This window comes from Gracilinanus agilis, chromosome 5 (genome assembly GCF_016433145.1).
Source record: "Gracilinanus agilis isolate LMUSP501 chromosome 5, AgileGrace, whole genome shotgun sequence".
In the NCBI taxonomy this organism is placed as follows: Eukaryota; Metazoa; Chordata; class Mammalia; order Didelphimorphia; family Didelphidae; genus Gracilinanus; species Gracilinanus agilis.
The window spans coordinates 143,457,872-143,475,842 of record NC_058134.1 but is presented as its reverse complement, the minus strand read 5'-3'; the positions used below and the strand labels follow the sequence as shown (position 1 = coordinate 143,475,842).

The following is a 17,971-nucleotide window of genomic DNA, read 5'->3' as shown; positions in this document are numbered from 1 at the left end:
CCCAACTCTACCTGAGCACATTAGTGTGGAACAATCTTCTAATTAGCTGTTATTTCTTAAACACAGCCAGAGAAGAAATAAACTTAATTGAAAATATTTTGAAAGGGTGACTATTTCCTGTTCTTAATCCTTAAAAAAACTTATTAAGGAACAAAAATGGAATCCATAAAACTCCAGGGAGACACTCCAGGTCCTCATAATGGTTCCCACCAATTGTTTGCCTCAGTTTCCTTGCTCCAGTGAGAGAGAACATGACTGTCTTTAGGCAAATTCCTGTTCTACAAAAATCTCCCCAATTTGTCTTACTCCAGCACAATAGGAGAAAACTTGGATTCTTTTTAACAATTATTTTTGAAATCTATTGATGCATTCTGTTTTAAAGTGTAATAAGGAATAAGTTAAGGCAGATAACTTATTCCTTATTACAAATTCTACAGATTCTTCCCAACAAGGACTCCCATAATAAGTTCCTTTAGAGAATTCATTTCCTCCCAAACTGTGAACAATGAACAATTGTTTACAGAGAGGAGGGATGTGTCCTGTAATTTTCACAATATAACGCTAATCTGAACACCGTATTTGACCAGGGCACTGTCATCTCTCCATGCTGACTTTATTTACACTGCTACCGTTGCAACACAGCAAGTGCCACTAGGGGAGGTAGTGAAGGCTGGCTGGCACTCCATATTTTTCTATTTCTTCCTCCCTTCTGGACAAGAGCAGAGCTAAATCCTCTCAGACATCACCTATCTCCTTCAAGGTGTGATGTCTTCTCTTTTCCTGCCCTCATCTGCTCTTACAGTGGAAGCTAGACATTGACTCAAATGAGCATGCTTTGAGGCTAAAGGCAATATAATGGCCACGTAATTCCTTTCTCTGCTATCTTATGGGGTTTGCATTAAAAAGTTGTTAATAGAAACATAATAGCTCCACACTTCTATTGGGAAAATTTCCAAGATTCAGACAGAGGTTTAGCTTTCTGCTTGAATTGAAATTTTATGTATTTTCTGTTAATTCCAGGCTTTCTCCAGCCTAAAGGAAGTATAGGCTAACAGAAGCTTAGCTAAAAAGAAACAAGAAATTACTTTATAATAGCATTATTTATCAGTCAAATAAAAGAGAAATTGGGTAAAGAATGGGCCTTTGAGAATTCTCTCAGTCTTTGAAGAGGAAATTACAACTGGTGGCTTCAGTACAAGTTCTTTGTTCTAAGACATCAAAAGGGTCCAGATCTCTGTCTGTCTGACTGTCTGTCTGTGGCTCTCTTCTCTGATTCTATCACTCTCTTTCTCTGTCTGTCTCTCTTCCAGCTCAGGGGAGAAGGGAGAAGAGAGAGAAATCCAGAGTGGGTGAGAAGTTGACAGGGTCAAGGGGGCCGTGAATGGGATCACGGATTTCATTTTATTGAACATATAAGTCCAATATTTATACAATTTCTACACTTTATGATCAAAGAAAAATAATATGTCAAGAGCATACATCCTTGGTGCCAGTTAGAGTGTCCAGCTGTAGTTAGGAGTACTCTTCACCCAATGGCAATCTTCAAAACTATTTTTTAGTCTGTCATGTTGTGTGCAGATGCAAAGCATGGAATCCCTGCAAAGGTACAGGGAGAGCCTCACCCAGAATTCCAGGGGACCCCCCTGGAGAACTTTGGGTGAGGGGCAGTTGAGAAGGGTTGAAGACAGTTAATTGGTGGGATTGGATGTGAGCAGAGACTCTGCTTGTTTCTCCTGACTTGGGGTTTCTCCTGAGAAACCATTGTAGTATAAGCTAGTGATTTCTACTCATAGGGTTAGCCTATTTGTCATTACTATTCTTCATTAATATAATTATATAATTACTTAGCGATTAGAGAGTAAAATATCAATAGCAAGAGAGCCAGTTTTAGTTAAATGCTTCCTCTCCTCCAGTTAGGAGGGGGAAGGGGGCATCAATTGAACAGTTCAGGGTCACCTTTCTTTTATCCTAAACCCTTCATTGATTTCTATAATTTTCCTTGTTAATTCCTAATATAACTTTTTACCTTCAAAGCTGTGCCTGATAATTATTTGGAAGATACTTACAATTCAGTCTGTATATTTAGTTTGAATCCTGTTGGCTGCCAGTTTAAGATCTCCTCTGTCCTCAACAGTTAGATAACTAGCTGTTATATCTCCTCTAACTGACCTGAGAGGAATATAATTAATGAAAAGGAACATTATTGGGGTTTCAGCCATAAGATAAACTTACCAGAAGAATCCTATTCCTGTCTTCATTACCAACTGAAGCAGAAACAGTTAGAGGGGGAGGGGTTTGAGAGCCAGGAGGTTTTACCCCCTCCTTTCCTCACTGTAGCCTGTCAATCTCTGGCTCTTAACTTAAAGCGCTATTTGGCCCTGAAAACATTTATCTGCTTCTCCAAACTATCTATTAATATAATCATAACAGTCATCACTGGCATAAGGATTTCTTTAGAAGTACAAAAGCCCTAAGATGTAGCTGATATGCATAAAGGCTACTTGTCCCTGAGATAGAGCTCAGGGTTTGTGATAGTAAGTTATCTGGTCAGGATGTTCTGAGCCAATTAAGAAAGCCAAGTGTTCTTAAATAGTGATTTGTAGACAAGGTCAAGACTGGTTCTTGCCAGGGTCTGAGGCATATCTACAAATGTGTCTTTTATGGCTGCTTTTGCCTCAGTGGGCCCAGAATGTCCTTATGGACTTGTCATTCTGTTTTTCTCTCAAGTTCAGTTTATTAAGGCTTTGCTCACTCTCTGCTCTTCAAACTTGTCACCTTCTCCTCTCAGTTAGTTCTTCTACAGATTTTGTATAAGTCTTTCAGAATTCCCAAATGTGACTCTGGTCTGCCTCTTGGCTCAAAGGTGACGATAGTCCTGAACTCTTCTCAGAGCTGAGAGGAAGCACTTGAACCTCTAAACAATGGATTCCAGAATTTCTGTCAGTTCTGAGATCCCTATTACACAGTTATTACAGATATTGGTCTTCATATTCCACTCTTTCCTTTCTATTCTTTTAGATGTCTTTCCAAGTTTCTATGAATTAATCTTGTTTGTTAAGCCATTTGTTACCATTCTTTTTAATAGTCACATATATAAAATATTAATTATGTGTATATTCAAATAATCACATGTTAAAATATAAATTAATATATACATATCATAATAATAAACAGAGCCAGTAACCAATGTTATGATAGAGGGGAGAGAGAGAGAGAGAGAGAGACAGAGAGAGAGAGAGAGAGAGAGAGAGTCAGTCTATGAGGTGAGATTCTTCTAGCTCTCCCCTCCCGCCAAATATGCACTGCCAAGACTTTGAGGGGGTGTCACCCCAAAACTGGGTGACCTGGATGGTTGTGCCACCCCACAGGAGTTGGGGGTGAGGCTTCCCTATAAGATGAGGTATGTGGTACCCCAATCTGATTCTTAATGAGGGTGGGGTTCAAGCAAGCATCCCCCGAGGTCAGTCAACTTCACAGCGGGTGGTCTGGCTCCAAGATGGAAGCATCCAGACCAAGTTTCAATTCCCTTCCCTCTCATTGTCTTTTAGGCACTCTGAACACTATCTGACTAATGAATGGCTTTTATTATTTGCATTTTAGGGGTTGGGGAAAGGGGTGAAGGGCAGAGGGATTTGGGGTGCCCTCTTTATTCCTATGGAGTCTCTCACTCAGGAGGGAACCTTTGGGGTTCTCACTCCTAAGCTTCTTCCCTTGCCTCTTCTCCTTCTGTTTCTATTTCTATCCTTTTCTATAATTGTAAGTTAGACTGGAAAGGGTCTCTCAGCAAGGTTAGGTAATGAGGAAAGGAGAGTAAGAGATTGCTCCCAAAATGGAGTCCAAACACTTAGCTGACTTGATGGTTTGAAGTCTTGATGGGTGAGATGCAATGGAATCTTTGACCAGGGAATTGGGGTTTCAATGTCCAAAGAAAGATCCTCAGAAAGCCCTCAGGACCAGATCCGAGCTGGGATGTCCACTCCTCCCTCTCTCCAGTCCTCTGCCGCCAGCCCTTCTCCTTCTTCCTCCTCTGGAGAATTATCTAGAATCCTCCTTGGTATCAACTGTCACCAACTGTCACCAACTGTCAGCCACTCCTTCTCTGGCTCCTTTTGTCCCACCCCCCTTGCACAAATCCCATCCTTACAATATGTATATACACACACATAACACATGAGCACCTAAGTGATACAGTGGATAGTGCCAAGCCTAGAGTTAGAAAGACTTGAGTTCAAATATGGCCTCAGGCACTTACTAGCACTTAATAACCTTGACAAATCACTTAACCCTGTTTGCCTTAGTTTCCTCATCTGTAAAATGAGCTGAAGAAGGAAATAGCAAACCACTTCAGTATCTTTACCAAAAATACCCCAAATGAGGTCACAAAGTCAGACATTACTGAAAACTAATGAACCACAAAATGTGTGCACACGCATATATGTGTTCATATAAATGTATATATATTTAACTCATTCATTCCCTACATTGTTGGGTACATTTCATGTACAGCTTTTTGTTATTGCAAATAATGTTGTCATGAACATTTTGTAAATATAAGTCTTTTCTTACTCTCTTGCTCCTCGGTTTCAGTGGTGGCAGAATCTCTTGGTCAAATGGAATGAATAATTAGTAACTTTCCTTGTATAAATACAAATTCTTTATCAGAAATTGAACTGATTCATAGCTCTATTAGCAATGAGTAGGCATGCCTGTCTCCCTAGACCCTATCCAACAATGGTTTCCCATTTTTTAGCATCTTTGCCATCTTTATTGGTATGAAGTAATACCTCAGAACTATTTTGATATGCATTTCTCTTATTATGAGTGATATGGAACACTTTTTTAAATGAACTTTAACAACTATATTTCTTCTTTTGCTAAGTTTGTATCTTTCAACCAAATGTCTGGGGATTAACTCTTAAACTTAAAAATTTGTATCAATTTCCTTTAGATTTTGAATGTCAACTTTTAGCAGATATTTAATACAAAAAAAATTTTTCCCCCTAAACCCATAAAGATTTTATACAAGGGGGCCAGCTAAGTGGCTCAGTGGACTGAGAGCCTGGCCTAGCGATGAGAGGGTTTAGGATCAAATCTGGCCTCAGGTACTTCCTAGCTGTGTGACTGAGCAAATCGCCCAATTTCCATAGTCTAGTCCTTGCAGTTATTCTGTCTTGGAACTGATACACAATATTGATTCTATTTAAAGATTTTATTCATGAAAGAACTCTTTGATTTTCTGTAATTGTCACAGAATCATACATTTAGAACTGGAAGGGATATTTAAGGTTATCTCATCAAAGATCTATCTATTAAAGATGGAATTCAGCCTAGAAGAGGTTAAATGCCTTTCTTAAGATAACACAGTTATTAAGTTACCAACCCAACATTTCAACTGAGTTCCTCTGATTACAAATCCAGAGCTCTTTCTACTGCACCACTGTCTGCTTTCATTTAATAATTATTTTTATTCAGTATCTGGTTATAAATTTCATCCCTCAATAATTGTGAAAAATAAAATCTTCTATTCTCTAATTCTTTACTTTTTTTTTCATTTTTGGTTCATGTACTGGAATTCATTTGGTATAAAGTATAAAGGGAATATGTAGACCCATATATTGGTAGACTGTTTTCCAATTTTCCCCTAAGCTTTTTTGTCAAATAAGGAGTTCTTTTCTTAGTGTTTTTTTTCCCCCTTGGACTTTATTAGGACTCTAGCATAATTTTTTTCTAGCTCTTGCTTATCTAGTCTATTCTACTGATCTTCCTTTTCATTTTTTATATAGTACTAGATAATTCTAATAATTTAATAATTTTATTTAACATATAAATCAATACCATAATGAATAATAGTAAATATAATACCTATTAATAAAGTAATTTAACAAATTAACAATTTAATAATTACTGTTTTGTAATATAATCTGAGATCTGTTAGGCCAAATCCCCCTTTTTTCCTACTTCTCTCTTATAATTCTTGATATTTATATTCTTCAAATAAACTTTATTATTTTAAAATTCATAAATTTAAATTATATTGATATAATGTCAAACTTGTAGAATAACTTGAAAAATACAATTATTTTTTCTAGATGTGGCCCAGCTATGAACAATGAATGTTTCTTCATTTATGTGTTTTCTTATTTCTGTAAACACTGTTTTAGTTATATACATGCACACACACATACATACATATAGTTACATGCATATATGTGTATAAAACCATAGGTAACCTACATATATGGAATATTTATGTAGAATATTAATCTGGAACTATTTGCTCTTAATATTGGTAAAAATCCAGTCAAGAAATTTGAATTACCTATGAAGTACAATTTTGATTTGGCTATTAGATGGTGGCATATCTACACTGTTCTCCAGAATTGTCACATGTGCAGAAGTCTACTTTTTAACAGGCTTATATTTTGCTGCTGGATCCCAGAGGGCAATCAGACCCACAAATGCCTAAGCTACTTCCTTAGTTCATCACTACCTCCCTTACCCTCTCCCTTATCCCAGGCAATAGTATTCTTTTAATCTGAATGTCTAGCTCTGTACACCTCCAAGGGATCAGCATTATCCTAGAGGGAAGCAGTTCCTACCTGATAAAAGGATCTCAGACTTAATTCTTCACACAGAGAAAAAAAACCAAGCAGTCAGTGTTACATAAATCCTTTTATGAGGATGGTAGGGAGGGAGAGGGTTACTTTTCAGCTTTTTTTTTTTTTTTTTTATATTATGCTGTTGTTTTAAATGGAATTTCTCTTTCTTTTTTCTTGGAGTTGTCAATAATGTACAGGAAAGTTGGTAATTTTTGTGGATTTATTTTGCATTTTGCTATTTTACTAATGTAATTTATTATTCTGGAGAAGTGGTATGATATGATAAAATGCTCAACTTGGAGTCAGGAAGATGTGGCTTAAAATCCTGCCTCTGACACAATCTATATGTGGCTAACAGCAAATGATTTAATCACTCAGAGACTCAGACAACTACTGAATTACAAGTTATGGAGGAGCAACAAGTTACATCAGTGGAGGATATCTATACCAATAAAATCATAAGTCTGTGAGAAATTACTCTCTAGGGTATATATTTTTTATAAAGTAAATCATTGTCTTACATACAAATACAGGTAAATACATACAAACAAACAAAATGGACCTTTTATTCCTATGCTTTTGTTGCTTAAAAAACTCTGATAAATGAATGCCTTTTTTTTGTTAAAGTCTTTTTCAGTGTTTGTTGAAATAATATCTCAAAAACCAGGTTGAAGAATAGTTACTATTCTGCTTTGTTAGAGGAAGTTTCCTTCCCTAAACCAACAAGGCTATAAGTTCAGAAAAAAAATGTAATTGTGAATTTTGCTATTAATTTATGTTTTGTGTCTTCCTAATGTTGACCTATTTTAAACATAAACCTGATTATAATGAACAATTTTGTTCTATTTATGAAGTTCTTTGTCAATGTTTTATTTAATATTTTTGTATTAGTATTAATTAGTGATAGTGATCTAGAATTTTCTTTCTTTGTTTTATCTCTCCTTGTTTTAGGTATAATATTTTTCTGAAGGAAGAAATTTGGTAAAGTGCCTTTCTTTCTCTTTTACCATCATTTATGTAGCATAGCTGGGTTTTTTGTTTGTTTGTTTGTTTTTTTAAGTTTGAGAGCATTCACCGTAATCTTTCTAGATTAGTTTTCTTTCCTCTTCCCTTTAGAAGTTTATTTATGACTTGCTAAAATTTTTCTTTCTGACAATGGATCGTTTAAACTCCAGTTCTAGTTTGTTAATCTGCATATTTTATAAGTTTATATTAATTTCTCTTTAGATCTTTTGCCATATAATTGGATAATGTAGTTATCTTTAATCTTCTTTATTTCCTCTCCATTAATTGTGAATTCTTCCTTCTCATTTAAAAAATGGTAGTTAGGCTTTACTATTTCTTTTTTTTTTTAAATCAAGGTAGTTAATAGTTTATCTATGATATTGATCTTTTAAAGCCTTGATTTCTAAGGTTTTATCTAAATGAGCCTAAGCCAGCAACTTTTCATGGCCATGGAAAGGGCAATTAATAATGTCACATTTATAGAAATTTAAAGTTTATAAAATATTTTCCTCACTGCAACTCTATGAAAATGTGTCTTTGACACAATTAAGAAATACTACAAACATAACAGCTTGATGAAACGCTTCACATTAGATAAATATTCATAGTATTGTTTCCTCTGGCAATCATCTCTGTCATGATCAAGTTGACTTACTCTCCAGTGATACTTTATTACTGTCATAGAATTTGCCTTTTCAGGCTACTTGTTTTTAAACTCTTGTTTTCTTTCAGGAACAATGAATCCTGCCATGGAAACTGGCTCTTGTGACACCCATGAAGAGAGAAAGCTCTATGTTATTGATTCCTTAAATGACTTAAACAAGGTCAACCTCTCTCCTACTGGATCCCAGCACGTAATGGGTATGTATGTGCCAAGGGAGGCCAGGCAACTGCTTCCTTGTTCACAATTTGTCTAAAAATAACAAATGTTAGTTTGAGAATGTGGATTCATTTTCAACATTTGGAACCAATGGGCTATCAGCAGGAAATTGATATTGCTTTTTGTTTGTTCACTAAATACTTTTACAGGATAATAGAATTGCTCAGACTAACATGGAAAGCCTGTTAATGTCCTGGTTTTTCCTTTTCCTTAAATTTTTTTTTTTTAAAGATTAAATCTCTGTGTTGTTCCATCTGTGAAGGTAGAAGCCTCTCATCCAAAACTAATCAACACTGGGGCTTTGACTTCTGTTACTGACCTGGCCTGGTTCATCCCTCCTTAAAGAGATTGATGGCCTCCTGCTAGTAGGGATTCAAACTCCCCTTACTGGTTCCACACACAGTGTAGACACTGAATGCCTATACTCAAATGATCCATTTGCTTTAATCCAGTGGTTCCCAAACTTTTTTGGCCTACCGCCCCCTTTCCAGAAAAAATATTACTTAGCGCCCCCTGTCACATACTATCACCTCCCCCTTACAGTTATTCACCTCCCCAAAATGCACCTGTGGCCATCACCGTCCCCCTGGATCACTGCAGCACCCACCACGGGGCGGTGGCACCCACTTTGGGAATCACTGCTTTAGTCTCTCCAGCAAATGGAATTATAGTAGTGTACCACAATGCCAGTCTCCCCTGTTACTTTTACTGGGGCTTTTCAAATGCCAAGAAGGAACAAATACAAGATCCTGTACTAACCCTCCACCCTGACCTCCCTTGCCCCCAATTCTAGGAACGTTTCTCCACAACTCTTGCTATCCTAACCATTAGGAATATCAGCTCTGGGTTTCTGTTCTCCTTGATTCATTTCTTCCCAAATTTCTTACTGGCTGCTTTAAAAACAAAACAAAATATTTTGTGATTTTCGTAGAATCACAGAAACTCAGAATTAGAAAGATCCCAGTGTCTATTTGGTCCAACACGCACTTGAAAAAATATCTTTTCTAGAACATAGCACCAGAGAATACATTCTAATGCAGACTGTTCCATTTAGGGATACTTTTATTTGGAATACTATTGGGATATTTATTTGGGATACTATTATTTTTAAAACCTTTACCTTCCATCTTAGAATTAGTACTATGTATTGATTCTAAGGCAGAAGAGTGGTATGGGCTAGGCAATGGGGATTAAGTGACTTGTCCAGGGTCGCACAGCTAGGAAGTGTTTGAGGTCATATTTGAACCCAAGACCTCCCTCTCTGAGGTTACTTTTCATTATTAAGAATTTTTTTTTTCCTAACATGAAACTCAAATGGATTTCCCTGTAAGTTATATCCATTGTTTTAAGGTTTACCCTCAGGCCCAACAGAACTGATCTATCTTTTCTTTCACATGAAAACACTGTAAATACTTGTGGAAAGCTATCTTGTTGCCCTTCAAAGTATCCCTTTCTCTCTCCTGTCTTTTCCTCTTCTGTTATAAACACTCCTGATTTCTTCAGAACCTCAAACCAGTAATTGCTAGGCATGACTACAAACTGTGAAGAGAATAAAGCAGGGTTTGGCTAATCCATTCATTTGAGACCTCTATCCATCTGATATGGATCACTGTAAAGTGCCTTGGTCATACCAAAAAGATATTTATCATGAAAATGGCAGAGATGAACTTTTGGTTCTGGGACAATAAAGAGATCTACTATGTCTGATTCTCAGCCTTCTTATCTTTTTTTTTTTTTTAAAACCTGTACCTTCTCTCTTGAAAATGATACAAAGTGTTGGCTCCAAGGCCTAAGAGAAGTAAAAGCTAGGCAATCGGGGTGAAATGATTTACCCAAAGTTACAAAGCTTGGGCTAGATTTGAACCCAGGATCTCCCATCTCTGTGCTTTCCACACCTCTTTTTATGTGGCTATGACAAAAACATTGTAATAAACATACCACCAAAAAGGAAATCAATACTTTCTTTTTTTTCCCCTAAGGTTAGGAGAATTTGTAATTCCTATTTCACAAAGACTTAAGGCCCAGTTACCCTCTGCATATGAAGGAGGAGTTGACACATCTTTAATTAATCTACAAATGTTAAATATCTACTCTGTGCAAGTCAATGTTAGGCACAGTGAGGGACATGAAAAACTATGAGGCAAAGTCTAAAAGAGCTTAGAGTAATAATAATATTTTTTAGAAATCTAGACCTCTAATTTCATTAGTTTGGCAAACTCCCTGGGACACAAACTCCTTCCACCAATGTAAAAGTTGGATTAATGTTGCATGATGTAGTGGACAGAATCTTGGAACGGAGTCAGGAAGACCTGAATTTGTCTTGCCTGACACATATTAGACTTGTGAGTCAAAAGAGAAGTCATTCAACATTGTTTGATTATCCCTGTTGTAAATAGTTTCCCCTTTGAAATTATTCTTTTATAGAAGTTGACTCTCTAGGACTTTGTTATAGATTTGACAGCCTACTTAAGTGTGGAATAATAACTGGCATTTAAAGTTTCAAATCACCTTCAGAAATGAATTTAATTGGGCCTCAGAAGTAGCCAACAAAATAGGGTATTATACCCATTTCATTATACCCAGATAGGAAACAGAGGCTGAAAGCAACTTCCTTTTGAGTCAGTACTCTTAATTGACTTAACCTGTGTACATGTTGGAGTCTGTCATTAGGATATAAACTCTTTGATTTCAGTGATTATTTTGACTTTGTATCCCTAACACCCAGCACAAAGTGAGGCACTCAGCAGGCCCTATGCATGTTTGTGAAATTGAATTGAATTCATCTTGTTCTTTTCTGTACCTGCTTTGCTTATACCATACCCAAAGCTTAACACAAATTGATGCCACACAGTGGAAAGAGCCCTGGGAAATGCAATAACCTGGACTTGAACTTTGACTCTGCTCTTACTACTCTGTGCCTTTGGGTAAATTTCTTCATTTCTTTGCACTTCCACTTCCTCAGTTATAAAAGGAAGGGGTTGGATTAAATGTTCTCTGCCTTCCATTCTACCTCTAAATCTCTCTATAAACTTATGGTCCCCTTCCTCTGGCTCTGTCCATTCCAGAATCTCACTTTCTTCAAGTCCTGGTTTCCTTGGTGACTCTTCTAGGTGACCTTTCCTGACTATCCTTGTTGAAAGTTATTTCTGACTTGCCAGATTTCTTATACGACTGTCCTTGAACTTCTCCTTTTGTTCCATGAGAACATAAGCATGGTAGAGCAAGGAGAAGGGATGGCTCATAGCAGTCACAGAAATAATAGTGTATTTGAGTAAGGAGGGGGCATGGTTAACATGCTGTCTTCATAAAAGGATGCTGCCTTGGATAAGGAAGTTCCATGAATGCCTAGTGGTGCACAGTGGTGAAAATGTCTCTAATACACAACCCTCTCTTTGGAATGTGTTTTTCCTGACTCCATACTATATGACTTGTTCATCTTCTCTCTTTTCCTTGTTGCCCTTGGGATTCTTGATAATTATCGTTTGACCTGAAATAACCCCTGCTTTAGTCTTTCTTGGATAAGAAAATAATTATTACTATTACTAATTTATATAATGCTTTAAGGTTTATGAAGTGCTTTACATATACTCTCTTTGGTTCTCCCACAATGACTTTGTAAGATAGATACTGTTATCCCCATTTTATAGATGAGGAAACTGAGATAGGCTGAGAGATAAGCAACTTGCCCAGAGTAGTTGTAATTATCTGAGGAAGGATTTGAATGGAGGTTTTCTGACTCTTAAATTTAACACTAGAATAGAAGGCACGGAAGGCCTCAAGTACTAAATGTCACTCTGGGCAAGTCATTTAACCTCTGAGGCTCAGTTTAAAGAAAATTTAAACATAGAGACAATGAGCACCCATCTCTGAGTTATTCTGAGGATCACATTTTACACATATATGTATGTAGTGTGCATGTATGTATGATGTATTTTGCAAACCTTTAAGTCCTATTAAGCTATTGCTGTTATTATTGAATTATTTTGGACCCCAACTTCTGATGCAGAAGAGAGTCCTTATTTGGCCAATCCAAGTCTCCCCTCTCTACCCAGGGGGGATTATAGAGAACTGTTTTAGGTCACAGACTAAACAAACTTCCCTCTCACCCAGAGCTCAGACAATGGTTAAGTTATTTGCTGTCCTAAATAGCCCTCTCCATGGCCCACATATTCCTGAACTTCAAAATCAAGTTTGGATGCCACATCAAACAAAATAGACTTGGACCTTGACCAACCAGCCCTTCCACCCTCACCCCTCCTAAGTGGTAATTGAAAATGATAGATAGGCATCCATTTCAGTCTGGCACTTCTTACCCAAAAGGTGAAACATCTGTAGTCTGATTGGGTAGACTTTGTAAAACATTGTGCTCCGACGAATGATAAACAGCCTCTACATTCTACAAGGCAGTCAGTATCCCAGCAGACCTCAGGAACATCAGCGAACTCTCTTTGGCCCAACCAGCTCCTGAGGGTGACGTTCTTCAAAGGAAACCATCCCAGTATGCATAAATTAAATGGAATCCCTCTTGGTTCTCAGTGTATGCTACATTTTACACCTGCTGTCTATCACTTCTTTACTAAGAAGAGCCAATTGAAAACAAAACAAAACAACATCAACAACAACAAAACCAAACTCTTACCTTCCATCTTCAAATCAATACTGTGTATTGGTTCCAAGGCAGAATTGTATTTTTTTTTTTAAATGCAGAAATATTTATTTTGGTTTCCTTTATTGTTTTTTTGGAGGGACTTCCTGTTTTGACTCATAAAACAAAGAAAGAGCCAACACTGAAAGCAAACATCCAAAACTCCAATGGGACAAATTACCAACTTAGAGATTTGTGCAATTAAAAGCACATCCTATAAAGTTAGGCTATCAAATAGTGTTATTACAATAACATGTCTAGTGCAAACCTCTTGGTGCTTGAATAGCACACATCATTCCATGTATCCAAAAAAACCAGAATTATTTTAAATGACAACTTAATTCAGTCAAATGTGGCCAAAACCTGAAATAAATTGAAATGACGCCAATTTCCTTAATTAGGCTAAAAACTCCTCAAGAGGTACCCTGAGGACAAATTGATTTTTTCCCTTCCTAGATTTATGCATTTCCCTACTAACTAGCATTTGTTCTGGTTTGTCAAATACATTTTGTAGAAATCATGAATAGACTTCTGAGGTGAGCTCATTCCTGTCCATTATTACCTTCCACTTCAATCAAAAAGCATTCAAGTGTACCCTCTCCCTCTATCCTACTAGGTGATATGTTTGCCACTAGGCTTCTTTTGTCTAGTGCTAGAAGATCCAATCATTTCTAGAACTTGGGGGAATTCACCTTCTGCTCCTAGTACTGGCAGAAGCAATACATGAAGCAAGTGGATGTAGCCTCTAGTTATGGCCAGATTCTGCCAGACCCAGAACCTCTTCTTCAGCAATAGGATTAATTAGACCTGGCACAACACTTCTGGCCAATAAAATTTGCTCCTTGAGGGAGCTAGAAACAGTATCTCTAGAGGAGCTTCTCGGAGGAAAAAAGAACTTAACTAATAAAGAGGCAGATGGACTTCTCTTAATCTTCTTCACTCACTAGAGTCTTGGTGTAACTTACTAAGATGAATGAATGGATGGATGGATGGATGGATGAATCCAAGTACTATATTATACTATATAGCCAGCAGGGGTATAGAATAGACTGGGCTACCCCACCCTTCAACCTTCTCCAATCTCCTACCAACACCTTTACCCCTTTTGATTGGACACTGACTTCTTTCCCTTATTCCTATAGGAAGAACCCCAGAGCCCTCACTCCACTCCAACCTTTGGGTTCGCTCCTCACTTTCCAATAGCTGTGGGTCCTGGATCATGTGGTCACCCTCACCACTTAAATGAACAAGGAGTTATTAACTTGAATTTTTCCATTAAAGACCTCAGCTTTGCCCCCTAAGCCTACAGCGTAAGCATATACTTAACAAATGATTATATTTATTTGTTTCATAAATCAACAAGCATTTATTAAGTGTTCTGGGAACTGTGCTAGTGTCTGGGGATAGGAATACCAAAAATACAAATGCCCTTAAGGGGCTTCCTGGTTACTAGAGATATACAATAAATTCACATATAATACATGAACAATAGATACAAAATATATACACAGTGATGGATGGGGGGTGGATGTAGGGCACCACAGACTCAACTGGCTACCAATTTGCTCCATACCCTCATGCAGCATGTAAGCCTTTCCCCACTAGTGCCTTACCCCAGACAGGTGGTGAGGAAGTGTTCCCATTGGGCTGCTGGGCAGAGGTGTGGGTGAAGTGAGGAATATCCTCAGGTGCATGCTGAGGGTGAGGAGAATGACCCCACCCTGAATCTCTCTGGTTTTCTAGTAACAAACTCTGGTGGGTGACTGCAGGCCTCCCCATAGAGAATGTGCTTTGTGCCCTTTTTGGCATGGTGCCATAGGTCTCTGCCTCCATTATGCTTTTGTTCACTTCAGGGAAAAGAATAACAAATATCTACTAGCTCTTCTACCTGACTTCCCTACCTCCCAAGATAAAAATAAGTCCTACATAAGGCAATAGGCTTTATAATCTATAAATATGTAATATTTATTTTATCTATATAAAATAATTAGCTCTATCATCAGCTGCCACCTGAATGCTTTGTTGTTATTGTTTAGTTGATTCAGTCATGTCTGACTTTTTGTGACCTCATTAGAGTTTTGTTGGCAAGAATACTGGAATGCTATTTACTTTTCCAGATCATTTTACAGATGAGGAAACCAAGGCAAATAGGGTTAAGGGACTTACCCAGGGCCATATAGCTCGAGTCTGATATATTTTAACTCAATGAAGATGAATCTTCTTGACTCTAAACCTAACACTCTATCCACTGTACCACCTACCTGCCCTATCTGAATGCTCTAATTTCATGGAAATAATCTGACCTCATTTAAGGAAAGGGTTCAGATAGGTGGCAGAAGGTACAGAGGCATGTCCTTGAACACAGGAAGACCTGCATTAGACCCCTGCCTTATTATTAGTTGTTTGACCCTGATCAAGTCACTTAGCTTTTTTTCTGTTTCTATTTCCTCATCTGTAAAATAGGGATAAAAGCACTTATTTTATATCTTGTTATTGTGAAAATCAAATGAGATAATATAATTCCCAAGAACCCTGGTGTACTTTTAAGCTATTAAAGATTAAATTAGTATTTAATTTTATTTAATAACATAAATATATTTTATTAAAACTATTTAAATTATTAAAGCTTAAAATGGCACTGACTTTTAAGGTATTATGTCTTTAAAATGCACAAAGACTTGGAAAACGCTGTTTATGCAAAACTCTTTCAAAACCTTAAAAAGCTACATAAATGTTAGCTATAATTAAGGAAGAAACCTAACCCTGTTGTTCTTTGTATGAGAATGAAGGAATGAAAATTGGGGGATGTACTAAGATGAGTACTAGAAAAAAGCAGAATAATTCATGCGGCAAAGATAGCTCTAGTCAACTTCCTTAAAGATCATCATCGTAATAACTAACATTTATATAGTGCTTACTATGTGCCAAGCACTGTGCTGAACACTTTACAATTATTATTTCATTTGATCCTTGCAACAACTCTGTGAGGCAGATACTATTATTATCCTTATTTTATAGATGAGGAAACTAAAGCAAATAGAAATTGAGTGACTTGCTCAAGGTCACACAGTATCTGAGGCTGGATTTGAATTCAGGTCTTTGTGATTCTAAACTCTATGTACTGCCCTTCCTACCTGCCATGTTGTCATAGAATAAGAAGGGAAAATGATTTCAGAGATCATTTATTTCAGTTCTCTCATTTTGTAGATAAAGAAATTGAGATCCAAAGGTTAAGTGATTTCCCCAAGGTCCCATAGACTTCAGGAAGCTGATCTGTAATTTGAACCCAGGTCTAGATCCAACACTCTTTCCACTGCCATGGTTTTCCTAACGGTTGTTGTGCTGAATTCAGCAAAGCAGTTTTTTAACATTATCCTTCCATCTGCTTTCCATAGCAGGAAACTATGGAATAAAATTTGAGTGACTAAGTCTTTTTCTCCTTTTTTTTACACTAGATCAAGAGAAGAAGTTCATAGGAGGTGCTGTTAACATAGGGAATGGAGTCAGAAACCGAAGCTTATTCTTTGTTGGGTTGATCATAGCCTTGTTCGTCAGCTTGACCCTGGTTTCTTTTGTGATATTCTTACTAAGTAAGTAAAAACCAAGCAGGAATTCCATTACTTAAAATGCTACCTAATGCTTAATACAACCTACATCCTTCATTCTCCATCCTTCCCAGCCAGCTATTAACCCTTTGTGCTGTATTTCTCCAGAGGGTGCACTAATATGCATGAATAACTTGTCTTTCAGTTTTATGAAGCAGTTAGTGATTCACCACAATGAAAATACAAAACAACCCCTTTAGAATGTAAATTCCTTGGGTATAGATTTTTTCCCCCTTAACTGTTATCTTAAGTTTTTTTTATTTTAATTTTTTAGAAAAATTTTCCATGGTTACAATTCATGTTCTTACTCTCCCCTCCACCCATCCCCCCAAACCTCCCCCCCCCCCATAGTCGACACACATTTCCACTGGTTTTAACATGTGTCATCGATCAAGACTTATTTCCAAATTGTTGATAGTTGCATTGGTGTGGTAGTTTCGAGTCTACATCCCCAATCATGTCCGCTTCAACCCAAGTGTTCAAGCAGTTGCTTTTCTTCTGTGTTTCCACTCCTGCAGTTCTTCCTCTGAATGTGGGTAGCGTTCTTTAACATAAATCCCTCAGAATTGTCCTGGGTCATTGCATTGCTGCTAGTACAGAAGTCCGTTACATACTTGAGTATAGATTATTTCATTCTTGGGGTATATTCTCTCTCTCTTTCTATTCTTCCTTCCTTCCTTCCTTCCTTGTCTCCCTTTCTTTTTATTATACCTTTATTATATACATGTTGTCTGCCCCCATTAAAATGTGAGCTCTCCCAGGGCAAGGGCTGGTTTTGCCTTTTTTTTTTTTTTTTTTTTTTTTTTTTTTTTTTTTTTTTTGTATCTCCCGTATTTACCACATAGTGACTAATAAAGACTTGTTGATGCACTGATTGACCCAATACCTAACATAGTGCCTTGCATATAGTAGCTGTTTAACAAATGCTCAATTGATGCACCTCCTTCCTAGAAAGTAATTTATTCTTTGTAATAATTATAATAAAATAGGTTCTATTTGTGTAGCTTTAAGGCTTGCAAAACACTTTATCTATATTATTTCATTTGATCCTCATAATAATCCTGTATGGTGGATACTATTATTGTTTCCATTTTACAGAAGAAGAAGTGGACATTTAGAGAATTTAAATGACTTGCTTAGGCAGCCAGTAAGTATCTGAGGTAGAATTCAAGTCATCTTGAATTCAAGTCTGACTCTCTAAGAACTCATCTAGACAAATAGAGGTGATAATGATGAT

The 17,971-nt window shown here is 37.0% G+C and overlaps 1 protein-coding gene across 1 annotated transcript in view; it reads left to right on the top strand.

Annotated features, from left to right (window-relative positions):
- Positions 1 to 17,971, top strand: part of LSMEM1 (leucine rich single-pass membrane protein 1) — a 30,329-nt gene that overhangs the window by 7,044 nt on the left and 5,314 nt on the right. The window contains exons 2-4 of the mRNA XM_044678825.1: positions 7,551 to 7,580; positions 8,337 to 8,465; positions 16,585 to 16,719. Coding sequence (XP_044534760.1) covers positions 8,342 to 8,465; positions 16,585 to 16,719 — 259 coding nt within the window. The 5' untranslated portion in view covers positions 7,551 to 7,580; positions 8,337 to 8,341. The remainder of the gene's footprint in view (positions 1 to 7,550; positions 7,581 to 8,336; positions 8,466 to 16,584; positions 16,720 to 17,971) is intronic.